General features: G+C 50.1%; 1 protein-coding gene across 5 annotated transcripts in view; it reads right to left on the reverse strand.

Annotated features, from left to right (window-relative positions):
- Positions 1-25879, reverse strand: part of DYSF (dysferlin) — a 90494-nt gene that overhangs the window by 21876 nt on the left and 42739 nt on the right. For 4 of the 5 annotated variants that reach the window (XM_083861458.1, XM_083861457.1, XM_083861459.1 and 1 more), the window contains 14 exons: positions 25786-25863; positions 23244-23425; positions 22266-22406; positions 21446-21475; positions 20741-20767; positions 17592-17693; positions 15713-15874; positions 15036-15201; positions 13721-13794; positions 9828-9890; positions 4904-5002; positions 4214-4342; positions 3372-3527; positions 1439-1530 (listed from right to left, as the gene is read on the reverse strand). In XM_083861458.1, the coding sequence (XP_083717584.1) occupies positions 1439-1530; positions 3372-3527; positions 4214-4342; positions 4904-5002; positions 9828-9890; positions 13721-13794; positions 15036-15201; positions 15713-15874; positions 17592-17693; positions 20741-20767; positions 21446-21475; positions 22266-22406; positions 23244-23425; positions 25786-25863 (1501 nt within the window). The remainder of the gene's footprint in view (positions 1-1438; positions 1531-3371; positions 3528-4213; positions 4343-4903; positions 5003-9827; positions 9891-13720; positions 13795-15035; positions 15202-15712; positions 15875-17591; positions 17694-20740; positions 20768-21445; positions 21476-22265; positions 22407-23243; positions 23426-25785; positions 25864-25879) is intronic. The other variant, XM_083861460.1, reaches the window with a different exon arrangement.

The raw sequence follows: 25879 nt of genomic DNA on the forward strand, positions 1-25879 counted from the left end.
GGGATCCAGGGGCAGCCCCAGCAAATGTGGGAATTCCATTCCCAGCAATTCCTGCCCAAGATCCCAGCCCAATGTCCCCTTTCCCAGTGGGATCCATTCCCTGTGTCCTGTCCCTGCAGCCCTTGGCCCCAGTCCCTCTCCAGCTCTCCTGGAGTTTTCCCCTTCAGGGACTCGGAGCATTCCCTGCACTTTTCCCTTCTCCAGGGGAACATTCCCAGCTCTCCCAGAGCAGAGGGGCTCCAGAATCCTGGAATGGTTTGGGTTGGAAAAGACCTTAAATCCCATCTCGTTCCCACCCTTTCCATGTTTAGGGACACCTCCTGCTATCCCAGGTGGATCCAAGCCCTGACGTCCAACCCAGCCTTGGACATTCCCAGGGATCCAGGGGCAGCCCCAGCAAATGTGGGAATTCCAGCCCAGCCCCTCCCCACCCTCCCAGCCATGAATTCCTTCCCCAAATTCCATTTAAACTCATCTCCCTCTCCATCTTGCTCTGTTGGGAAGGTGTCCCAGCACTGGCGGTCTGGACTGGTGGGAGCAGCCTTGGAAAATCAGATGGATTTTATGGGAAACAAGATTTGATCCCTGTTTGTGTCCCCAGTCCCGGATTTTGGCAGCCTGGAGCTTATCCCAAGGGACAGCTCTGATCTCTGGGATCCAAGGAATGGCTGGAGCTGTGCCAGGGGAGGTTTAGGTTGGATATTGGGAAAAGATTCCTCATCCAGAGGGTGTTGGGGCACTGGAACAGCTCCCCACGGAATGGGCACATTCCCAAAGCTTCCAGAGTTCCAGGAGCACTTGGACAACATTCCCAGGGGCAGGGAGGGATTGTTGGGATTGTCCTGGGAAGGAGTCAGATCCATGATCCTTATGGGTCGTGTCCAACCCAATTCCATGATTCTCTGATTTTCTGGGAGAGCAACACCCCGTGGAGTTGAGCTTCCCTCAGTTTCCCCGCTCCTTTTCCAGCCTTGCCGAACATCTTTTCCCAGAATAAACCATTATCCTTGGAATTTTATCCCATTTCTGAGGGAAACAACTCAATTATCCATGGATAATCCTTTTCTAGAACATTGGGAGGTGTCCCATCCCTCTCCATTCCTCAGGCTTTCCCTTCAGGCATCAGATCAAAATTCCTGGATGACAAAAAGTTCACCAAACTCTTTCCCATCAATGGGATGAATCCATATTCCTCCACTGCGGAATTCCGTATCCAAAATCCCAGGGATTGATGAACAAGAGCCAAGGGAATCACGGAACAGTTCGAGATGGGAGAAACCTTAAAATCCATCCCATTCCCGATCCCTGCCGTGGATTCCATTCCCACCCCAACATGGAATCGGGTGTTGGAATGGGACGCTCCCGTTGGCCCAGCACAATTCCCTCAACAGGACACCCAGAAAATTCCGCGGATCCCGAACACGGAATCCACACTTACTTCCCAAAGACGGGCTCCAGAGTGCAGGGGAGGTAATTTTCCTGGTCGTTTATGGATTTCTTTCCCACGGAAATCTTCACGTAGGGATCACACTGGAGGCGGGCACGGAAATAAAAACAAAATTCCCATGGGATTGTTGGATTGGGAGCGACCTTAAAGCTCACCCAGCCCAACTCTTTTTCATAGTTTTTTTCCCAATTCCCATCCCTCTCCCAAAAAAAAAAATATTCTGGGAATTCACCAACGATTTTGAAAATGGGGAATTTAATTCAAGTTGGATTTTTTTGTCGGGAGAAGGAAAAAATTCAAGGAAAAAAATCCAATTCTGCCTAAAAAGATTTTACCTGGATCTACAGGGATCCACCATCCCTGTCATATCCAAAAATTCCTTGGAAAAAACACCCAGGTCAAGTTTTCTCATCATGATTTTCCTTTTCCTGCTGAGTTGTTTCTTAAGGAATGGATGGGAAACATCACTCAGGGAATGGAACGAGCACCCAAGTATTCCTTGGGTTGGGATGAGCCTCTGGAAAATTCCAATCCCAGGGGAAATTCAGGATCAAATTTGGGTTGGTTTGGGGCTTTAAATGGAAAAACTCCCATTTTTTCCCCCTTCTTTTTAATCCTCGGGAATTACTCATGGAAGATTTCTAAGGAATTAAACACTCCCATTCCAAATCCATTCAAAAAAATGGGGAAAATTCAGAAGTGGTTGGAATTTCTTCATCTATTTTTCCATATATTCCATACATATTTCCCATATTCCACTTTTTTTTTTCCCCATATATTTTCATATCTGTTCATTATTTTTCCATAAATTTTCTATGTGTATTTATTATTTTCCCATCTGTCTTTCCTTTATATTTCCCCATATATTTCCCACAGTATTCCTTAAATTTTCTCCTCTTTTCCAGTGGAACAAAGAGTCATAAAAAGGATTTTTCCCTTCCCTGAGTTTTGGGTAGTTTTGGACCTACACAATTATTCCCATTTTCCCAGAATTTTCCTTCCTGACCAGCGAAACTTTGCAAGAAGGAATTTTGGGAAAAAACGGGATTTTATTTCCTTCAGCACCAAAACACCAATTAAAAAAGCCTAAAATAAAACAAAACCCAAAACTGATGGAACTAATCCTGAAAAACCCCAGCAGACAAAAGAAGACTTGGCTCCTGGAATTCCCAGATATTCCAAGGGAGACAAAAAACAGAAAAAAAATCTTAAATTTTAGGGTGAAAATATTGTAAATTTTGACCGAATTTTGACCATATCTTGACCAAAATTTGACCCAATTTTGGCCCAATTTTGACCCAATATTGACCAAATTTTGGCCCAATTTTGACCTAAATTTTGACCTAAATTTGAACCCATTTCAACCCTGGTTTGACCAATACTGACTGAAATTTGAACCAATTTTGGCCCAATTTTGACCCAATATTGACCAAATTTTGCCCCAATTTTGACCAAAATTTGAATCCATTTTGACCCAATTTTGACCAATATTGACCAAAATTTGACCCATTTTTGACCTGACAGTGACCAAATTTTGACCCAATTTTGACCCGATTTTTGCTGAATTTTGACCCAATACTGACCCAATTTTTACCTAATTTTAACCCAATTTTCACCCAATTTTGACCTAAATTTGAACCAATTTGGTCCAATTTTGGCCCAATTTTGACCAAATATTGACCAAAATTTGACCCAATTTTGGCCCAATATTGACCAAATATTGACCCAATATTTTCCCAATTTTGACTCAATATTGACCCAATTTTGACCTAATTTTAACCTTATTTTTGCCGAATTTTGACCGAAATTTGAACCAATTTTGACCCAATTTTGGCCCAATTTTGACCAAATTTTGACCAATAAAGGCTGAGCTCTTCCAAGAATCCACTGCAGGAGCCGACCCTGGGCTTTCCCACTGGGATACCTTCCCGTTGGAATCCTTGGGCTGGAGGCCGAAGGCGCGGATGACGTAAACCCGGACCAGGCATTCCTGGAGTCCCCGGGCCGGGAGCTGCTGGAATTGCCGGGGAGGCGCCGGGACACGCGGATCGTCGGGAAGAGGGTAAATCCTGAAGGAACCCTGGGAAGGACATGGGAATTCAGGGGGATGGGTCCTGTGGGAGCAAGCTTGGAATGATGGGAATGAATCGTGGAATTATGGAATGGGTTGGGTGGGAAGGGAGGTGAAAACCCATCCCAGTGTCATGGGCAGGGAAATATTCCCGCTATCCCAGGTGGATCCAACCTGGCCTTGGGCATTCCCAGGGATCCAGGGGCAGCCCCAGCAAATGTGGGAATTCCATTCCCAGCAGGAATTCCTGCCCAAGATCCCAGCCCAATGTCCCCTTTCCCAGTGGGATCCATTCCCTGTGTCCTGTCCCTGCAGCCCTTGGCCCCAGTCCCTCTCCAGCTCTCCTGGAGTTTTCCCCTTCAGGGACTCTGAGCATTCCCTGCACTTTTCCCTTCTCCAGGGGAACATTCCCAGCTCTCCCAGAGCAGAGGGGCTCCAGAATCCTGGAATGGTTTGGGTTTGACAGAACCTTAAATCCCATCCCATTCCCACCCTTTTGATAGGCAGGGACATCTCCCACCATCCCAGGTCGATCCAATCCCCTTTCCAGCATCCTTGGACACTTCCATGGATGGAGATTCCACAACTCCCACAATTCCTGAGCTCGCGGAACGATTCGGGATTGAAAAGGGCTCTGAAGATGCCCCAATTCCCACCCCTACGGATACAATCCATGGAGAGAGGGCCCATCCCACCTTGAATTCCCCCACCACCGAGGGGTCGTCGCTAGAATCCTGGGATCTGCCCCGGAACAGTTTGAAGGTGTGGCAGAAGTCGGAGAGGTGCTCGAATTCCTCGACGTTTTCCAGCTCCGTCTCGTAGACCTGAAGAGGAAAAGGTGGAACAGGGAAGAAAATCCCAACCAAATTCATCAATCCTGGGAAAATTCATCCCATAGGGAGGAATTTCTGGGAATTTTCCCCCTGGGGCAGTGAGGTGAGGAGAATTTGGGAATCCCACAATAAATTCCAGCTCATCCCAACAACCCAGACAAAGCCAAGGTCTCCTGGTGGGTTTTTCATGGATAGAGATCTTCCAGCTGGGAATATTTTCCTTTAAAACCAAGGAAAATCTTCCCTATTTGGGAGTTTGGGTTAAATTTAGCATTTCTTGTGCCTTAATCTCCCTCTTCCTTGAGAAATTCCTGATTTTCCTCATTCCCAAACTCCTCCCAGGGCAGTAGTTCCCAACCTCCTTCGCCACTTCCCAAGGGAAAATTTCAAGAAATTTTACAGAAGGATTTTCCTCAGGAAATAGAATTTTCTACACCTGGGGAAAATGTTTCGGGGTTTTTTGTTTTGAATCTGGATGGAAAAAAAACCCAAAATCCCAAGGAAATCGTGGAGAGGAATTCCAAGGATCCACACCTGACGGAAGCCACTCACCTTCAAGGTGTCAAATCCCTTTTCCAGGTAATATCCACATTTCTCCCTCTCTCCCGTGGAAGCGTAAAATTTGCTCCACCAGTCGATGAATTCTTCCTCCTGCAGCCAGAGATCCCAAAGTCACTCATTTTCCACACAAAAAAAATAAAATCCCGGGAAAACAGCATCAGCAGCTCCCAAATTTGGGAAGTGAATCCTGCATCAATCCCATCCCTGATTTCCAGAATTTTTGGGATGCTCCCAGCCCAAATCCGGGGGCGTTACAGCCACTGTGGAGATTCCCAAGAGGATTATTCCTCATGGGAAGATGAGGTAGAGCTCCAAGAATTTGGAGCATTTTTTAGGGAATTTTTGGCTGCTCGGAGGGTGATTTTCCTGGGATTTCCATGCAGGGAATAAACCAATTTAACTCCGGTGTTCACAGCTTGAAACACCCCAATTTTCGGCTTTCCCTGGAAAATTTTGGGATTTGGGAGACACGGATTGACTTCCTGCACCACCCAACCTCCCCATCCCAAGAAAAGTTGCAGATAAATCAATAAATCCATAAAATTCCCAACTTTCCATTAAAACTCAACGGGGCTCAGGTCTCCGGAAAGATACAACCTTAGGATGAAAAAAACCTGGGAAAATCCCACAAAAACCTCAGCCGTCACCATCTCCCATTGCCTCATTCCCAGTGCAAACCCTTCCCACTCCAAGGATGCCGTTCCAAGAGGAAAAATGGCCACGCCAGCTCAATATTCTATGGATTTTATAGGAATCCTGTGTTTTTTGCCAGCAATCCATGGAAAAAAATCCCTGGAAAATCCTGGTGTCTCCTTTTAGGAGGCCGCAGGATTCCAGCTCAGTGACCTCCTGGAGGATTCCAAATGGAGATTTATTGGATTTACATTTGAAGCCAACGGCACGGGATTTTATGGATAAGCATTGGATTTAATTGGAATATTTCAGAAATTCACTGAGGCTTCTGCCACCTCCTTTTTTTTTTTTTTTTTTTTTTTTTTTTTTTTTTTTTTTTTTTTTGGAAAATCCCAATTTTCCTTTTGTCACTTCCCATTTTATTTGTTCCAAGGGCTCCATTCGGTCACTGTGACATTCCACAGGTATTGGGATTCAAGGAAAACCTTTGGATTCATCCCGGGACTTACCCACGGAATCTTCCGCAGCCCAAAAGGGAAAGACTTGGATTAGAGATTTTGGTGGACATTGACGGTTATTCCAACGAAAAACAGGGAAAATGTAAGAAGGAGGGAAGGGGAGCGGTTGGAATGTTAATGGTGATGGATATGATTCCATTTGGGAATGGGAAAGCAATGGATGGGCAAAGGATGGGTTGAGGAATTCCGTTTATCCAGAGGATGGATAAAATTCCCTCCAGGTATCCCAAACCACCTCCAGGGGTTTATCCCTGGCACTGACAATCTCTGGGATTGGGATCTCTGCTCCTTTTCCAATTTTTTCATGGATCCCACTGGGCACAACCCCCGGGGTAGAATCCCTTGTGGATAAATTTAACCCCAAGTGACCAAATCCTGAAATTTTCCTGGAAAAGGAGCTTATTCCGACCTGGAAAGCTGCTCCAGGATTATCCACAGGTTTCTGGTCTCCCTATCCCTGTCCTGTCCCTCTTTCCTCTCATCATCTTGGAACTCCAACCTTTTTCCCAAGAGATCCCAATCATTTGGTTGTCCTGGGAATAACGGGGTCATTTCACCCAATCCTGTCACCCCAGGAACAGCAGCAGCTCTGGGAACAAAGCACGGCTGGAGGAAGGAGAATTTCTCCTTCATGGAAAAAAAATCCTGGCTGGGAGGGTGGGGAGGGGCTGGGCTGGAATTCCCACATTTGCTGGGGCTGCCCCTGGATCCCTGGGAATGTCCAAGGCCAGGCTGGATCCACCTGGGATATGGGAATTATCTCTGCCCGTGGATGGGGTGGGAATGGGATTTAAGGTCACTTCTAAACCAACCCATTCCAGGATTCTGCTCTGGAGCCAGGCTGGGAGAGCTGGGAATGTTCCCCTGGAGAAGGGAAAAGTGCAGGGAATGCTCCGAGTCCCTGAAGGGGAAAACTCCAGGAGAGCTGGAGAGGGACTGGGGCCAAGGGCTGCAGGGACAGGACACAGGGAATGGATCCCACTGGGAAAGGGGACATTGGGCTGGGATCTTGGGCAGGAATTGCTGGGAATGGAATTCCCACATTTGCTGGGGCTGCCCCTGGATCCCTGGGAATGTCCAAGGCCAGGTTGGATGGACTTGGATCCACTTGGGATCAGGGAATATCTCCCGACTCACGGCACTGAGATGAGCTTTCAGTTCCCTCCCCACCCAAACCACTCCACGATCCTACAAACCCCGGCTGTGGAAATCCTGGAGTTTTCCCTGGGAACACTTTTCCCCCTCCCCGGTGGCAGTGCCGTGGGCTGGCTCCCAACTGGGAATATCAGAGCCATCAGGAACATTCCAGGGAGGGGAGCTCTGGTACGGGAACCATTCCCAGGAGGAGCCATCCAACCCCCAGAGCTCTTCCAAGGAACAGTAACCGGAGAAGCCGTGAAATGGGGGCTCGGATTTGGAAGGAGCAGACACAGCAAACAACTAATTATCCCAAATAGTTCACAGACATGGACAGGCTGGAATTGGCTCCGCTCGGCTCCGTGAACGTGGCCTGGGATGGGGGATTTGGAAAACAGCAAGAGCTGGAGTAACCGAGGAGTAACAGAGGAGTAACGGCCTTGGAGGGCTCCTCAGCAGGGAATGGAGGAGCAGAGGGGTCTGAGAGTCCCTCCTGAGCTCCTCCCCTCTGGGAGCTGCCCAGGAATCATGGAATTATGGATTTGGGGAATGGGAAGGGACCTGAAAGCTCATCCCACTGCCATGAGCATGGACAGTTCCCACCATCCCAGGTGGATCCAACCTGGCCTTGGACATTCCCAGAGATCCAGGGGCAGCCCCAGCAAATGTGGGAATTCCATTCCCAGCAATTCCTGCCCAAGATCCCAGCCCAATGTCCCCTTTCCCAGTGGGATCCATTCCCTGTGTCCTGTCCCTGCAGCCCTTGGCCCCAGTCCCTCTCCAGCTCTCCTGGAGTTTTCCCCTTCAGGGACTCGGAGCATTCCCTGCACTTTTCCCTTCTCCAGGGGAACATTCCCAGCTCTCCCAGCCTGGCTCCAGAGCAAAATCCTGGAATGGGCTGGTTTAGAAGCGACCCTAAATCCCATCCCATTCCCACCCTTTCCATGTTCTCGGACACCTCCCACTGTCCCAGGTGGATCCAACCTGGCCTTGGACATTCCCAGGGATCCAGGGGCAGCCCCAGCAAATGTGGGAATTCCAGCCCAGCCCCTCCCCACCCTCCCAGGGCAGAATTCCGCCCCGATATCCCACCCATCCCTGCCCTCTGGCAATTTAAACTCTCCCCTCTCATCATTAACGCCCCAGCCGGAGGCAGATCCCGGTGAAATCCAGGACTCTCCTCACACGCTCCGCTCTGAGCTGGATTTTTTTGGCTGGAAAAGCTTTTTTCCAAGATTTTTTCCCCAGCTGCAGCCCCTGGGCCTCATTCCCAGCTCCTGCTTTTCTGCAAAGCTCCCAAGCCATAAAGGAGAAAGAGCAGGGAAGGAAGATGGAAACTCAGTTTTCCAAACCAGGACAAAAGGTTTTCCCAAGGAAACATTCCCAACTTTCTGCAAACTCAGATTTATCACATTGACTCCCATTCCTGGAAGATCCTGGAAAAATCAGGACAACGGAATGGTTTAATCCTACTCAATATTCCCTTAGTTTGATTTTAAATTAATGCCTCACAGCTTCTCTCTTTTTTTTCTTTTTCCCTGAATTTTGTTCATCCTAAACCAAAAACATATCCATGGAAATTAAAAATGTGGATGGACAGAGGGATGGGAGGGGAATTTCAGGAATTTTTGCTTCCACAGTCAGGATCTCAGCACTGCCACCTCTCTGGGATGGAGAAATCCATCCACTGGACAATATTTGGAACCCTGGAAGTGTCCAAGCCCAGGTTGGAATGGGCTTGGAGCCACCTGGGATAGTGGGAGGTGTCCCTGCCCACGGAAATTGTGGAATGGGACAGGATTTAAGATCCTTCCAACCCAAACCATTCCATGATTCCGTCAGGAATCTGATCGGGATGAATTTGGGATGAAGGGAATTGCTCCTCTGGAGGCAAAGCAGCTCCTCTGCCTTCCCTATAAAAACCCAGGAAAATCCCAACATCTGCTTTTCTCATGGAAAAGAAACAAAGTGAGGAGGAAAAGGGAAGGGATCCTTAAATCCCATCCCATTCCCATCCTATCCATGGGCAGGGACACCTCCCACTGTCCCAGGTGGATCCAAGTCCATCCAACCTGGCTTTGGACATTCCCAGGGATCCAGGGGCAGCCCCAGCAAATGTGGGAATTCCATTCCCAGCAATTCCTGCCCAAGATCCCAGCCCAATGTCCCCTTTCCCAGTGGGATCCATTCCCTGTGTCCTGTCCCTGCAGCCCTTGGCCCCAGTCCCTCTCCAGCTCTCCTGGAGTTTTCCCCTTCAGGGACTCGGAGCATTCCCTGCACTTTTCCCTTCTCCAGGGGAACATTCCCAGCTCTCCCAGCTTTTCCTCCATCCCTCTGATCATCCTGGTCCCACCTCTGGATCTCTCCCACATTCCCATGTCCTTCCTGTGCTGGGATCCCTGAGCTGGGGACAGAATTCCTTCAAAACCGCCCTCATTCCCTTTGGAATGAATGGAAAAAACCCAAGGACATGCTGGAATTGCCACTTTCCAAACACCAAGTGGGATCATTCCCGGAAGGAAAACGCCTCCTTCCACCTTTATCCCCCGTGGATTCCGGCCATTAATTAAGCGATCAATTAATTAAGCGATTAATTAATTAGCAATTAGAAAGGAAGCGATACCTACATGAGGCGGGGCCCGGGAATCCGGGATGTTAATTAGTGCTGAGCTCGTCAAGCCCTCGGAAAGCTACAAATTAATTAAAACGATCCGTTATCCAAGGAATTCCGGGAACGGCGACGAACGCGCGGCAGCGAAAGCAACAATTAAAGGGATTAATCCAAAGTAATTAATCCAAACTAATCCGACCCTGGCATTTCCCGGGATGAGGGAAATTTGGGATGAGCGCAGGGTTTGTTTTTAGGGATGTTCAGCAAACAGCTGGGATGAAGCAGAGGAAAAATGGGATGTTAAAGGGGAAAAATGCGATAATTAAAGGGGGAAAATGTGGAAAAGCCATTAGTAATTCCAGTGGAGGAGAGGCTTTTCCCTGGATACCGAGGGCTGCAAACTCAGGGAGTTATCCCGGAATCCTGGGAAGGATCTGAGCCAGAGGGATTGGGAATGAAATTGGGAATGGGATTGGGAATGGGATTGGGAATGCTCAGGATCAGCTCATCCTGGGCAAACCAAAACCTGGGATCACTCCCATGGGCAGGAGGCAGCAGTGATGCTCCAGAATTCCAAGGATCCCTTGGAGGTGGATAAGGGAATGAGGAACGAGAGGTTCTTCCCAGAAAACAGCCAGGTTTGAGGATCAGCCCAATCCCAACAGCATTCCCAAAAACCCTGCTCTGATCCCACCGGATCCAGACTTGGATCTTTGGGCCAAACTCCACAATTTCCAGCTGTTCCATCGGGAAAAAAATTCCCCAAGGATTGTTTTCCACCAGGATTCCCTGGGGGCTCCCAGAGACTGCTGGGAGCGGCTCCTTTTCCAGCAGATTTATCCACGAGTGGACAGAACAAATCCCTGCTCATCCCATGGAGCTGTGGAAGTCCTTCCCAAGCCTCTTCCCATGGGAACGAACCCTCGGAAAACACCGGGAGCAGAGCAGGCAGGACAAGGCCTGATCCACAAATTCCCACATTTCCAAAACCCCATTCCATGCCCTTCTCCCAAAGAACCAAACTAGACGGGATCAGCCGGGGGGGAAAAAATCACTTTTCCACAATTTTTCAGGAGGATTTTCCTCACTTTGGGTGACCGGGAATTAAAAACTGGTTTTAAACTCCGGCTGAACTCTTGATCCCGCTCGGATGAAATGGATAACACGCTCCCAAAAACCTGGGAGCAGAGGGATTTCACCTCTGGTTGTTTTTTCCCCCGATTTTCCAGGGAAAGCAACAAAGGGATCCTTTGTTCCAACCATCCTTCGGAGCAGGGACCAAAGCCAGGCTTGGCAAGGAGGAAGAAAAAAAAAAAAAAAAAAAAAAAAACAAAAAAAAAAAAAAACCACAAGGAAACATATCCATGAAAAATCCTGGCTCCCGCCTTTCCAAAGAGCCCCAAGCATGAGCTGTTGGCTTGGGATCCGTCCCTTTTCCCGGGAAAGCGGAGCGGGATGGTCCCTGTGGGATGGGATTGCTCCTCGACCTCCCAAATTTGGCCCTGGATGAGCGGAATGATCCCAACGCTCCGTCCGCGCCTCGATCCGTGTCCAGCTCCAGGAGAGGAGCGGCTTCCAGGGCTGAAATCCCGAGGTGGGAATTTTTGGGTTGGCTTTTTCAGGAAGAAGCTCCCTCCTTTCGCAAAGTAATGGGAAAAACAAGGAAAGGAACAATAGGAGAAGGACAAATTTGGGATCAAACTGAAAAGCTCCGTTGGTGGCAGGGGGGATTGTTTGGGAAGTGTTTTTTTCCAGGGAAAAAAAAGCTGGAATTTTCCGCTTTGGAACAGTTTTGTCGCACTCCTCTCCCCACTTTTCCTGCTGTTTAAACTCTTCCCTAAAAATTTGATCTGAGCTTGGATTTCCAATAAAATTATTTCCAACAAAATTATCCCAGGGAACAAAGCTCTGGGATTCCAAAGCTCCGTCTCGTTCCTTCCTCTGGAATCTTCAGGATGAGATCCCAAATTCCCGGGAGCAGCTCCCAGAGCTCCAGGGGTATAAAGGGAGGTGTGTCCCTATCCAGAGGTTTTATTCCCAAAGGGAAAAAAAATAAAAATGGGAGCAGCTTTGCCACCAACGTGGTTTTCCGTGAATAAATCATGGAAATCTGAGCAGAGAATTCCAGGGAATTGTGGGCATGGCTGATCCCACTCTGGGCATTCCAGGGTGTTCCTCCCATCCTGACCAATTGGAAAAATGGGACAAACTGGGAATTCCAGCAGTGGGAATGGCCAGCACCACATTGTCCAAGCACTCCCAGCGCTGGATCCTGGGAAATCCTGATTCCAGGATAACGGGAAACCCCGGATCGGGATCACGGACAATCGGGATCAAGCTCCGCATCCCAAGCTGGGATCCCGCAGTGGGTTCAGCCCCCAGGAGATTCCCACATTATTCCCAACGTTTTCTCCCAAGTTTCTCCATCCTGGACTTAAAAAAAAGGGGGATTTTGATACAAAAAATTCCTGTTCCCCAATTCCATCTTTTCCATGGACACGCTCCAGTTACTTCCCTGATAAAAGACGAAGCTCAGTTACAAATTTTAAGGATAAATCCTTAAATAGGAAGGGAAAAGGAGGGAATGAGGCCACTTTCCCAATTTCCCAATGCTCCAATCAGGAGCATTTTCAGGAGCTGCTTTTCCCTTTCCGCATTTTCCACCGGAACCAACTTTTCCCAATTTCCCTGACCGGCTCCTAATGGAGGCTGAAGAATTTTGGGATGAGATCCCAATGGAGCCGTGAACAGGATCATGGAATCATGGAAAGGTTTGGGTGGGAAGGATATTAATTCCCATCCCATTCCAGCTTTTCCATGGGCAGGGACACCTCCCATTATCCCAGGTTTCTCCTCTTCCAACCTGGCCCTGGACACTTCCAGGGATGAGGATTTGGAATGAGCAGGGCCACATCCACAGAGAGGTTTTTTTTGGGAATTAGCTGAATTCCCGATTCCCACCTTGATGTGGGACCAGCCCGAGCCTCCCTTGGGATACACCACAAATATCCCACAGCGCCAGAAAATCCTTGGGAATAGAAAACCCCTGGAGCCATCATGGATATGGATAAAGAGCAGGATCCATGCCCAGGTTGGAAACATCTTGGATTTAGCAGCTCCTCCATCCCTGGAATCGCTCAAGGGCAGGGGAAACTGAGGCAGGAAACACTTGGAAGGCACATTCCTTCCAGGAACTCCCGGCTTTTCCTGCCCTGCGGCATCCAGGAATAGGGGGGAGGGGGAAATTCCAGCCCTTGATATCCCACCGAGGGATGGGAGAACAGGAAAAGCTCCACCAAACATTCCCAACACCATTCCCAGATATTCCAGAGTCACCAGGATCGTCTCTGGATCCGTGTATCCCACACACAGCTTGGCACTGGTCTATCCCAAAGATTCCTTCTAGAATCTGATGGATACAGGAAGTTTCTGGAAGAATGGAATCTCCAGGGCTGTGTCCATCCTGATCCATTCCCAAGGGAATGCTGAGATTCCTCAAATTCATTGGAAATGCACCAATTCCATCCCTCCTTCCACGCTCCCACCACCACGGATTTGGGATTCGGGATTCCGCAATCCCAGTCCGGTAAAATTCCTGCAAACCAGGAGCCAAATTGGGAAAAGGAGACCTGGCCATGGAGCCTGAAGGAATTTTTGCTTTCCTTGGGAAGAGCCCAGCATGGATTTCTCTCCATTGGGAAAGCAAATCCAGCCTGTCATTCCCAGCATTGGGAATGGGGAGCTGTTTGGGGTTGTGCAGGTGAGGAGAGTGAGGGAAAACACATGGAAGTTGGAAAAGGATGGATCCAACTAGATCCGGCCTCGGATCCACCCTCAGCAGACCCACCAGAGCACGGAAAGAATCCGGGATCTGGGAAGATCTTCGGGATCTTCCCGCGTTTTCCGTACCTGGATGGGGATCAGGGGCTCTTTGTCGTCGATGTCGATGAGGACGTCGTCCCTGGGCGTGAGGCTGACGTCATCTGCAACCGGAGCGGGGCGGCACCGTCATGCCGGGATACGGGAATTCCCGGAGAAATCCCAGAAACATTGGGATCGACCTCCAGGAGTGATTCCGGTTTCTCCCAGACCCCATCTCCAGCACCCCAATCCCATCCAAACCCTTCCCACCATCCAAAGTTCATCTCCATGATCCTAAACTCATCCCAGACATTTCCCATTATCAAAAGTTGATATCCATGATCCCAACATCTCCCAGACCCTTTCCATTATCCAAAGTTGTTATCCATGATCTAAATCCCATCCAAGCACTTCTCACTATCCAAAGTTGATATCCATGATCCCAAACTCATCCCAGACACTTCCCATTATCCAAAGTTCATTTCCATGATCCCAAACTCATCCCAGGCGCTTCCCACCATCCAAAAATGGTATCCATGATCCCAAACTCATCCCAGACACTTCCCACCACACAAAGTTCATCTCCATGATCCCAACCTCATCCAGACTTTTCACAGCACTCAAAGCTCATCGCCAAGATCCCAATCCTGTGATCCCAATCCCATCCAGGGGTACAAGGAATGAGGAGAGGGACTGGGGACATGGGCTGGAGGGGCAGGACAAGGAATGGACTGGACTGAAGGAAAGGGGAGATTGGGCTGGGATCTTGGATGGAAATTGCTGGCTTGGAGGGCAGGGAGGGGCTGGGATAGAATTCCCAGATGTACTAGGGCTGCCCCTGGATCCCTGGGAATGTCCAAGGCCAGGCTGGACATTGGGGCTTGGAGCAGCCTGGGATAGTGGGAGGTGACCCTACCATGGAATGGGTGGGAATGGGATGGGATTTAAGGTCTTTTCCAACCCAAACCATTCCAGGATTCTGGAGCCCCTCTGCTCTGGAGCCAGGCTGGGAGAGCTGGGAATGTTCCCCTGGAGAAGGGAAAAGTGCAGGGAACGCTCAGAGTCCCTGAAGGGGAAAACTCCAGGAGAGCTGGAGAGGGACTGGGGCCAAGGGCTGCAGGGACAGGACACAGGGAATGGATCCCACTGGGAAAGGGGACATTGGGCTGGGATCTTGGGCAGGAATTGCTGGGAATGGAATTCCCACATTTGCTGGGGCTGCCCCTGGATCCCTGGGAATGCCCAAGGCCAGGCTGGATCCACCTGGGATAGCAAGATGTGTCCCTACCCATGGATGGGGTGGAACGGGATCACCTTCAAGTTCCCTCCCACCGAGAACACAAATCCCGACATTCCCGCCTACCCGGCTGCTCCTGAGGCGCCCCCGTGTCCTGCTGGGAGGGATCCCAGTAGAATTCCTGGAGGGAACGGACGGTGCACTGTCCCACCACGGGCCTCCGGCCGAAGGGACGGTTGTCGATGATCTTCAGGATGATGGGGGGGCTGTAGAGGCTCTCCCTGGGAAGACGCTGCGGGAAGAGGGAGGATGGAATGAGGCTGGAAAGGGAGGGAAGACATCCGGCACCATCCCCAAAAAAAACCAGAAAGGGCAGAAGGAACCATTTTTATGGAATTTTCAACAGAACCGATTTTATGACACCTCCAGGTCCTTCACCATAAAATCCATTTTTATGGGGGTTTAAGGTCCTTCACCAGATCCATTTTCATGGGATTTGGAGGTCCTTCACCATAAAATCCATTTTTATGGGGTTTGTTTTAAAGTCCTTCACCAGATCCATTTTTATGGGACTGTGAAAGATTCACTTTTATGGGATTCTGAGGTCCTTCACCACAACATCCAGTTTCATGGGACCTCCAGACCCTTAAAAAGATCCATTTTTATGGGACCTCCAGACCCTTAATAAGATCTATTTTTACAGGACTTTGAGCTCCTTCACCAGATCCATTTTTAAGGCATTTTAAGGCACCTCACCCCATTTTTGAGGACCCTGCACGGCCCCACTCCCGTTGGGACCTCACCACTTCCATGAAGAGCACGCAGACATCGAAATTCGGGTTCTTCTTGACGTTCTTGATGACACCGGACTGGACGCGCTGCCCCCCGCACTCCACCAGCAGGCTGGGCGAGGTCACGCTGGCCAGCTGGAAACTCTTGAGGTTCCTCAGGCCCCAGGCCAGGATCTGTGGGATGAGGGGACACCAAATCCTAAACCAAATCCCAGTCCCAGATCTGCGGGATCAGGGGACACCAAATCCTGAGCCAAATCCCAGCCCCAGATCTGTGGGATGAGGAGACACCAAATCCTGAGCCAAATCCCAGCTCCAGATCTGCGGGATGAGGGGACACCAAATCCTGAGCCAAATCCCAGCCCCAGATTTGTGGGATCAGGGGACACCAAATCCTAAGCCAAATCCCAGCCCCAGATCTGTGGGATGAGGGGACATCAGATCTTCAGCCAGATCCTTGAGGTTTCTCATCCCTCAGGCCTGGATGTGTGGGATGAGGAGACACCAAATCCTGAGCCAAATCCCAGCCCCAGATCTGCGGGATCAAGGGACACCAAATCTTGAGCCAAATCCCAGCCCCAGATTTGTGGGATCAGGGGACACCAAATCCTGAGCCAAATCCCAGCCCCAGATCTGCGGGATCAAGGGACACCAAATCTTGAGCCAAATCCCAGCCCCAGATTTGTGGGATCAGGGGACACCAAATCCTGAGCCAAATTCTGGAGATTCTTCAGCCCCCAGCCCCAGATCTGTGAGATGAGGAGACACCAAATCCTGAGCCAAATCCCAGCCCCAGATCTGTGGGATCAGGGGACATCAAATCCTTGAGGTTCTTCATTACCCAGCCCCAGAGCTCTGGGATGAGGTGACACCAAATCCTAAACCAAATCCCAGATCTGCGGGATGACAGGACACCAAATCCTTGAGGTTCCTCATCCCACAGCACTGGATCTATGGGATGAGGGGACACCAAATCCTGAGCCAAATCATTGAGGTTCCTCATTCCTCAGGCCTGGATCTGAGGGATGAGGGGACACCAAATCCTTGAGATTCCTCATCTTCCAGTTCCAAGTTCTGTGGGATGAGGGGACACAAATCCTGAGCCAGATCCTGGAGGTTCCTCATCCCCCGGCCCCAGATCTGCCGGATGAGCAGGGACACCAAATCCTGACCCAAAACTCTGCTTCCAGGTTTCCATGGAGCTCCTCGGCAGTGGAGGAGAACCCGGAGGTTGAACCGTGTAGGACAAGAAGTGGTGGGAATTATGGAATTACTGAGGTTGGAAAAGACCTCCGAGGTCATCGAGTTCAACCTGTGACCAATCTCAGCCTTGGCACCAGGAATTCCTTGGACACCTCCAGGGATGGGCATTCCAAACATCTCTGGGTGCTTCCAATGCCTGAGCACCTTTTCCATGAGGAAATTCCTCCTGATGTCCAACCTGAACTTCCTCCTTATCCTATCCCTTGTTCCCAGAACTTCATCCGTATCCCATCCCTTCTTCCCTGAACTTCATCCTTATCCCATTCCTTGTTCCCTGAACTTCTTCTTTATCCCATCCCTTGTTCCCAAACTTCATCCCTATCCCATCCCTCGTTCCCCGGGAGCAATCCCCTTTATCTCCACCTTCCCTCGGGAGGAATCCTGGATCCCATTCCGGAATCCGTGGGGCTCACCTCGATGGCCGTGTGCTGCAGGACGGGTTTGATCCCTCATTCCCTGAACTTCCTCCTTATCCCTTCCCTTCTTCCCTGAACTTCCTCCTTATCCCATCCCTCATTCCCTGAACTTCATCCCCATCCCATCCCTCGTTATCCGGGAGCAATCCCCTTTATCTCCACCTTCTTTCGGGAGGAATCCTGGATCCCATTCCGGAATCCGTGGGGCTCACCTCGATGGCCGTGCGCTGCAGGACGGGTTTGATTCCCTGCGGGACCATGTAGACGTTGGGCTCCCGCTGTGGCGGCGGGTAGGGAAGGTCGGAATCCTCGGACTGCGGGAAAGGAAAATGTTGGGAAGTGCCCGGGATGGGACATCTGACCCCTTTTCTGTGGCGGATCCACCCGGAATCTCCATCTTTGCCAAACTCATCTCTCCCGGGAAATCCGGGATAGCCGGAGGAGGGAGATGAGGAATGGCAGGATGGAAAAGCAGTTTTATCTCTTTAATCCATTCTGGAGAAGATCCAACATTCCCGAGGTTTTCCCAGGGAAATGCAAAGGATTTGCCCTCGAGGGTGAATGTTTTTTAGGGAATGGCGGGATGGAACCACCTCTATCCCATCCCCTTTTTTAGGGAATGGTGGGATGGGACCATGTCTATCCCATCCCCATTTTTAGGGAATGCCGGAATGGGACCATGTCTATCCCATCCCCATTTTTAGGGAATGGCAGTATGGAACCACCTCTATCCCATCCCCTTTTTTAGGGAATGGCGGGATGGGACCATGTCTAGCCCATCCCCATTTTTAGGGAATGGCAGGATGGAACCACCTCTATCCCATCCTGGGATCACGGCGGGATGAGGAAAGGGATGAAGCAGCAGCAGCGGCGGGTTTGTAGTTGGGCAATCCCCAAAAATTTTAGTGGGAGCAGCAACCGTGGGATGGGGGATTGGCATCGCCTCTGGATCCGGGAAGGGGCTGTGGTTCATCCCACACCTCATGGATAATCCAGGAATCCGTGGGATAAGGCTCAGGTGAAACTATCTGGGAATTCCATTTGGGATCATCCCAAATCTGGGAGACACCCAAGGAATTCCTAATTTGCCTTCCCAGAGGAGGGAAGTGGGAGCCGGAATTCCTCCCCTTTTCTTTTCCTGCATCTCCCAGAACCCCCAGAAAGGCTGGAATGAAAGCAAAAATCTCTGGAAATCCATCCCAGGAGTGTGGAATTCTCTCCCAGCTGGAATTTTATGGGATTCAATGACGTATGGGTGAGTTTTAATGACGGGATTGGGTGAGGGATTGGCTTTCCAAAGGGATTTTCCACATGGAATCATGTTGGGGTTTGAAAAGACCTTAGGGATCATCCAATTCCAACTCCCCTTCCCATAAAATCCCAAGCTTTAATTTTCTTTGGGAATCGCTGGTTCCTGAGTCCAGCTGCTCATTAATTGAAGGTTTTTGGGAATTCCATGTGGGAGAAGGTGCCTGGGATTCCCACAGGGAGCAGCCACTCCTCCATCCCATGATCCAGGTGCTCCCAGCGCTGGTTAGTGCTGGCAGGGATCGGGAATTTTATCTGGGATGACCTGAAGGCGAAGGGAGAGCTGCAGAGAATTCCCACATTCCCTGGGAATTGAATTACCTCTGGAACTCTAATTCCCATTAAAAAACCCTCATTTCAGGCTGCTCAGGCCCAAAATCATGGAATGGTTTGGGTTGGGAGAGATTTTAGCGTTCAATCCTTCGGCAAATCCAACGGGAAATCCTTGGGGAGGGAAGAGCTCCTGCCCCATCCATCCTCTCCAGGATCCAGTTGGTTTTGAACTCTGCATCATTCCAGGATTTGTTTTGGTTTTTTTAATCCTTCCTGCTGCTCTCCCAGTGATTTTTTTTCCTGGATTCCAGATGAATGTTCCACTGGATGGGCGGGAATGGGCAGGGAATGCCGAGGATGAGGCGGGAGAAGGGAGGGATCAGGACGGGAGTGGGAAAAAAGCAATTCCCGGACAAAGCCGGCCGGAGGGAGGAAAATCCATGAAAATCCTGCTGGGAGCCAGGATGGGTTGAACAAGGATAAATCTGAGGGAATCCGGGTGGCAAGGGAGCTCTGGGGATCATGGATTCCAACACGGATTTGGAGCAGAAATCAACATGGATGAGGCCAAAAAAAAAAAGGCTGGAAAAGATTCCCAGTTTCTATGAAAGCTGGGATGGGATCCAAAGATAAATCCCAGAGTTTGGCGGGAATTCGGCCCCAAAAGGCCATTCCCAAGGAAAAACAATGGATAAGGATGGAGCCAGCCTGGTCCTTCAGGAGCATCCATGAGGGACCAGAGATTCCAGATGACACCAATCCTTGGGATAAAGCCTCGGGAATTTTTGTCAGGATGGGGTTCCTGCAATCCTGCTCTCCCTGAAAGGCTCTGCCAGGATTTTCTTGGATTCTGGGAAAAAAAAAGGGGAAGCGAAGGGAAGAGAGCGATACCCATTGGAGGAGCCCCTCCGAGAACATGGCGGGGATGCAGAGCTGTGGAATTCCCCATCCCGGAATTCCGGCAGTGGGGAGAAATGGAGGGAGGAAAAAAGAGGAGAGAGATGATTACGGACACACGGAACAGCAGGATGAGATTCCCGAGGGAAGGCGGCTCGGGTGGGAAAACAAAAAAAAATCTTGGAAAAATGTGTTTATCCCACCCGATCCGACCTTTCCTGGGAATGTGGCTCAGGTCATTCCCAGCTCGACTCCCGGATTTTGGGATTAACGGCTCCGAGGGCCACCACAACATTCCAAGGGTTGTTCCCTTTCCCTGCCTGGAGTTTTCCAAGATCCCAACTCCACCTCTTGGCTCAGCCCGGGATCGGCTCCATGGGATGCACATGGATAAAGTCTTGGGATCTTGGGTGTGGAATCATGGGAATGATGGAATCATGGGAATGATGGAATCATGGAATAGTTTCCGTTGGGAAAACTCATCCCATTCCATAGGCAGGGAACCCTCCACTATCCCAGGTTGCTCCAAGCCCCATCCAACATCTATCCCTGAATTTCTCCTGGGATGAGGGATGAAAATTTCCTTCGGAAAAATCCAGCACATGCTCGATTCACGGCAAATTCCCTATGGAAAGTTTGGGATTGGGATTTCCCAAGGAAATTTGAGCTCTGGGATGCCTGGGTTGAAAGGATTGGACACCTCATTCCAGAGGAATGGATCCCAAAATTCCCACCATGGAGAAAAGCCCATCCAGCTGAGGGTCACTCATATTCACAAAATCCCGATGCTCCCAGCTTGACCCATCCGGGAAAAAGAAGAATTCCCAAGAAAGCAAATTTGAACAATTCCAAGATGAAAAACATGGAATTCCCAAAGACTCACCTCATCCAGGCCGGAGGAGAGCTCGCTCTGGGAAAGAGGAGGAGAGGACGGAATTAGAGGAATTCTCATCCCTAAACCCATCCCAAGGTTTATAACCGGAGCTGGCAACCAAAGGGAATCATGGAATGGCTTTGGTACAAAAAAATCCTTAAATCCCATCCCAGTCCCACCCCTGCCCCAGGAGGATCCAACCTGGCCTTGGACATTCCCAGGGATCCAGGGGCAGCCCCAGCAAATGTGGGAATTCCATTCCCAGCAATTCCTGCCCAAGATCCCAGCCCAATGTCCCCTTTCCCAGTGGGATCCATTCCCTGTGTCCTGTCCCTGCAGCCCTTGGCCCCAGTCCCTCTCCAGCTCTCCTGGAGTTTTCCCCTTCAGGGACTCGGAGCATTCCCTGCACTTTTCCCTTCTCCAGGGGAACATTCCCAGCTCTCCCAGCCTGGCTCCAGAGCCTTTGGAGTATCTCCATGGGATCCTCTGGATCCTGGAGTGGGATAAATTTGGTCTGTCAGGGAGGAGCTGCGCCACTCCCAGTTTTTCTTATCAGCTGAGGAAAAGCAGAATTCCTCCATGGGAATTCCTCCATCCCACAACAATTCCCCAGGACAGGATTGAGGCACTGCTGCAGGGCTGTAAACGGGCTCCAAATCCCTGGGAAAGCTGGGAATGGTGCCAGATTTGTGAGGAGGAGGAGTCTGGAATTACCTCAAATCCAGGGATGTGATGAACAGCCGGCTGCAGGGAGAAAACACAATTCCCATTAACATTCCCGGTGCTAATTCCTCCTTTTCCCAGCAAGGAAACTTCAGCCCCTTCCCTTCCCAGCTCTAAAACTCCTGGACTCTCATCCCACCAGGAAGCACCAAATCCACCCGGATAATTCCCACTGGGATCAAACAGGAGCACATCCCATTCCAAGGCTTTTCCGAGGCTTTTCCCACCCGGATCTGAGGGAATGAGGAGGAGGAAGAGACCACGTGTGGATATTCGTGGTCTTGTCCTGATGTTTGAGATGGAATTTCCAGGGAAGAGGGAATTGTGGGATTCCCATTCCCAGATAAACCTCGGGGCTGGGAAGGAAGAATGGGATTCAGGGATTGAGCTTCCCAATCCATCCCTTTTTCCAGGCAAATCCATTGGAAAAGCCGGAGTGGCTTCAGCTCTCCTAAACCTCCTCCAGCAATAATTCCAAGGAAAGAGAATCCCCAATTCCTTAGGGATTTGGCAATTCCCAGCTCCCTCGACATCCCCGAATCCCCCAGGACTTGTCTGAGGAGAGAAGGATCCATCCAGCCCATCCCACCTGGAATTCTGCAGTTTTTCCCAACCCTAAACCCACCTCTTTTCCCACCTGTAAAAACCTCATCCTATGGAATCACCCCTCAAAAAAGGGACAAATCCCAAATCCCTTCCAGCTCTTCCAAAGGCACCAATGGATGGACTACGCCCGACACCCGGAAAAAGCTGAATTACGGGGGGAAGAACCGGAATTCCGAAGTATTCCAGGCTCAGGGATGGATCTCACCTTTTCCCTCTGGATGAGCTCGAAGGCGGCCAGGAGCTCCCCGACATTCCGGCCGGATTTGAGGACGGGATACCAGGAAAGGCGGGGAGAGCGCTCCAGGCTGGGCCGGCAGATGCAGCGTCCCATGAATTCATCCGCGCCCTGGAAAAAGGGAATTCCAGGGAATTCCAGGGAATTGGGATTGTCCTTCCCATCCCTTTTCCCAGAGAAATCCATCTTCCTCCATCTCAGCCAAAAATCGGGAGCGAGGGATGGGAATTACGGGATCAGGGCAGGAAAAATTAATGGATTGGTGCCCACAGAATGTCCGGTTTTCCAACTCCTCCCTGGAATTCCCAACATTCTTTTTAGGAGTTTTGGCTTAGGAGGTGGAATTCCCTATTCCAGGTTTTCCAAAGCAGGAATTCAGAGCCTTCAGCAGCTCCTAAAAATCCCATTCCTCTGCTCCAAGCTGGGACATTTGGAATCTTTCCTGCTGGGAAGGAGCAGGAGAGAGGGAAAAAAAAGATTCCTGACATATTCCTGAGGTGTATTCCAAGTGTTTTTCAACAGAATTCCCTCCTGCACTTGGTTTTCCCAAGGTTTTTTTTGTTTGTTTGTTTGTTTTTCCCAGGAAAAAATCTGGGGTTTTTTTCTGGTTTTCCTGGGGTTTTTTTCTGGGAAAAACCTCAAGTTCCTGCCACCAAAATTCCATCATTCCCAGGCCTTTTGGACACGGCAAACAGCAGAGGGCATTTCCCCACTTCCACCACTGTTTCCAACCTTATCCCAAGGTTTTTCCATGAGGAAACTCCGTTAATTTCTTCAGTTTAAATACCAATGAGGAAGCTCAATGAATGGAACCTCAAGGACACCACGCCCAAGGATTTTTCCCTGGAAAATTTTCCCTTCTGGAACATCCACCTCAAGGCCTGAACCGCCCCGGGGATGGCGGATTCCAGAGGCCGGGAATTCCCACCGGGAAAGCCCCGCACTCACGTAGGTGTCGTGGTCGTAGATTTCCACCAGGATGTTGGGAGGCGACTCGGCCACGTCCCGGGGATTCCCAAAAATCTCGATCTCGTAGAAGATGAGGGTCTGATCCCAGGTGGGGTTCAGGGTGTTCTTCTCCACCACCGTCTTCTGGCTCTGGTGCAGGAAGGACACGATGGCGTAGGGATCTGCAGGAATGGGACACAAGGATTGGGAATTCAGGGATGGATCCTCCAGATCCGACTCTTCCCAGAATTCTGAACTACATCCAGAACCGGCTCCCAAAGAATTTGGAAATTCTCAGCTCGCTCCACCTCGTCCTGAGGTCCCTCAGGTCTTGATTGAGGAAAGAGGAGTTGCCCAGTCCATCCCACCTGGAATGTGGCATTCCAAGCCCAAATTTCCTGGCTCTCCAGGAAGTTTTCCAGCTGGAAAGGCTCAGTCTGAGAGTTGGGATTGTGCTAAAGATCCAAGGAAATCTTGGAGGAAATTCCAGGGTCTAAAGGGGCTCTAGAAGAGCTGGAGAGGGATTTGGGATAAGGACAGGACACAGGGAATGGCTTCCCACTGGGAAAGGGGAGATTGGGCTGGGATCTTGGGAGGGAATTCCTGATTGGGAGGCAGAGGAGCATCCCACACATCCCTGGGAGCTTTAATGGGATTGGATGCAGCTCCCAGGAACATCCCTCATTCCTGGATTCAGCTCCCAGGAAAACCCCACACACATCCCTGGATTCAGATCCCAGAACTATCCCACATCCATGGATTTATACCCCAGGATTATCCCACAAACCACTGGATTCAGATCTCAGGATTATCCCACACACATCCCTGGACTCAGATCCCAGAACTATCCCACATTCCCAGATTCAACTCCCCAGGAACATCCCACATTCCTGGATTCAGAACCCAGAACTATCCCACATTCCTGGATTCAGATCTCAGCGTTATCCCACAAACGACTGGATTCAAATCCCAGGATTATCCCACACACATCTCTGGATTCAGATCCTAGGAACATCCCACATTCCTGGCTGCAGATCCCAGGATTATCCCACAAACCACTGGATTCAGATCCTAGAATTATCCCACACACATCCATGGATTCAGATCCCAGAACTATCCCACATTCCTGGATTCAGCTCCCAGGAAAATCCCACACACATTCCTGGATTCAGATCCCAGGATTATCCCACAGACCACTGGATTCAGATCTCAGGATTATCCCACAGACCACTGGATTCAGATCTCAGGATTATCCCACATTCCTGGATTCAGATCCCAGCAAAATCCCACAAACCACTAGATTCAGACCCCAGGAAAATGTCACGCATCCCTGGATTCAGCTCCCAGGAGTATCCCACATTCCTGGATTCAGAACCCAGAACTATCCCACATTCCTGGATTCAGATCCCAGGATTATCCCACAAACCGCCGGATTCAGATCCCAGGATTATCCCACATTCCTGGAAGCAGGGCCAGCTGATCCCAGCAGCATTCCCCCTTTTCCCTCTTTTTCCAAAAAAAATTGTGGCCCCAGGGGCTGGATTTTCCCCTCTATCCATCCTTAACAAACCAGGACCACTCGGACATTCCCAACAATCCACTCTGGGAAAAGCCCTTCCCACTTTTCCTCAGCCAAATCCATTACAATAAACAAAAAAAACACCCCTGGATTTGGAGTCGTTTTTCCCTTTTTTTTTTTCTCCCCATTTTTCCCTCCCTTCTCCCTCCTCCTTTTTTTTTTTATTTTTTTTTTTTTTAATGGAAACCTCTCTAAAGCCCCTTTGTTGGGAGCAGGGAATGTTTATTTTTCCAACTGCTGAGCCCCTTTAATGAACTCCTTTATTCCCGGCAGCGGGAATCACAATCCCGCATTGTGGAAACGTTGCTGCCCGTGTTGTCCTTGGCCGGGATTTTTCCAAAGGAAAACGATTCCGGGCTCCCCTCCCCGGGCCATGAGATCACCTCGCTCCCACCTCCTCCTCATCCCGACAAGGAGCCTTTTGTGGGAATTCCAGGTGGGAGCAGACACCCACCAGGGGAATTTTTTTTTTTTTTTTTTTTTTTTTTAATGCTCCAGGGGTGTTTATTCCCCCCCAAAAAATCACATTATTCCATTGGGAAAAGCAGGATTCCCTCAGGCTCACAATCCAGCTGCTTCCCCAATTTTGGGGTTGTCCCTGTTTCCCATCATTCCCGGGATGTGTTGTTCCAAGGGGGGTTTAAGTCCCAGAATTTGGAGGGAAATCCCTCTGTAAATTCCCGTGGGAATGGAGCAGGATGGGATGTTGGATTTATCTCACCAGTGGATTCTTATCCCAGGATTTGGGACCTTCCACATGATCCCAGCTCTGATCCACAGGAGGTGACACAGGGAATGGCTTCCCACTGGGAAAGGGGACATTGGGCTGGGCTGGAATTCCCAGAGAATCCCTGGCAGTGTCTAAGGCCAGGTTGGATCCACCTGGGATCATGGGAACTGTCCCTGCCCATGGGACGTTCCCTCTGTTCCCGGAATTCCATCCCGGAGCAGATCCGGACTCACCAGAGAAGCTGTCCTTGTCCATGGCCATCAGATCCCGAGCCTGGTACAGGTAACAGCGCAGGTGGAATCTGTTCCCGGCTGCCGGAAGAACGGG

The sequence above is a fragment of the Zosterops lateralis genome, assembly GCF_965231275.1.
Source record: "Zosterops lateralis genome assembly, chromosome: 5".
NCBI classification, from domain to species: domain Eukaryota; kingdom Metazoa; phylum Chordata; class Aves; order Passeriformes; family Zosteropidae; genus Zosterops; species Zosterops lateralis.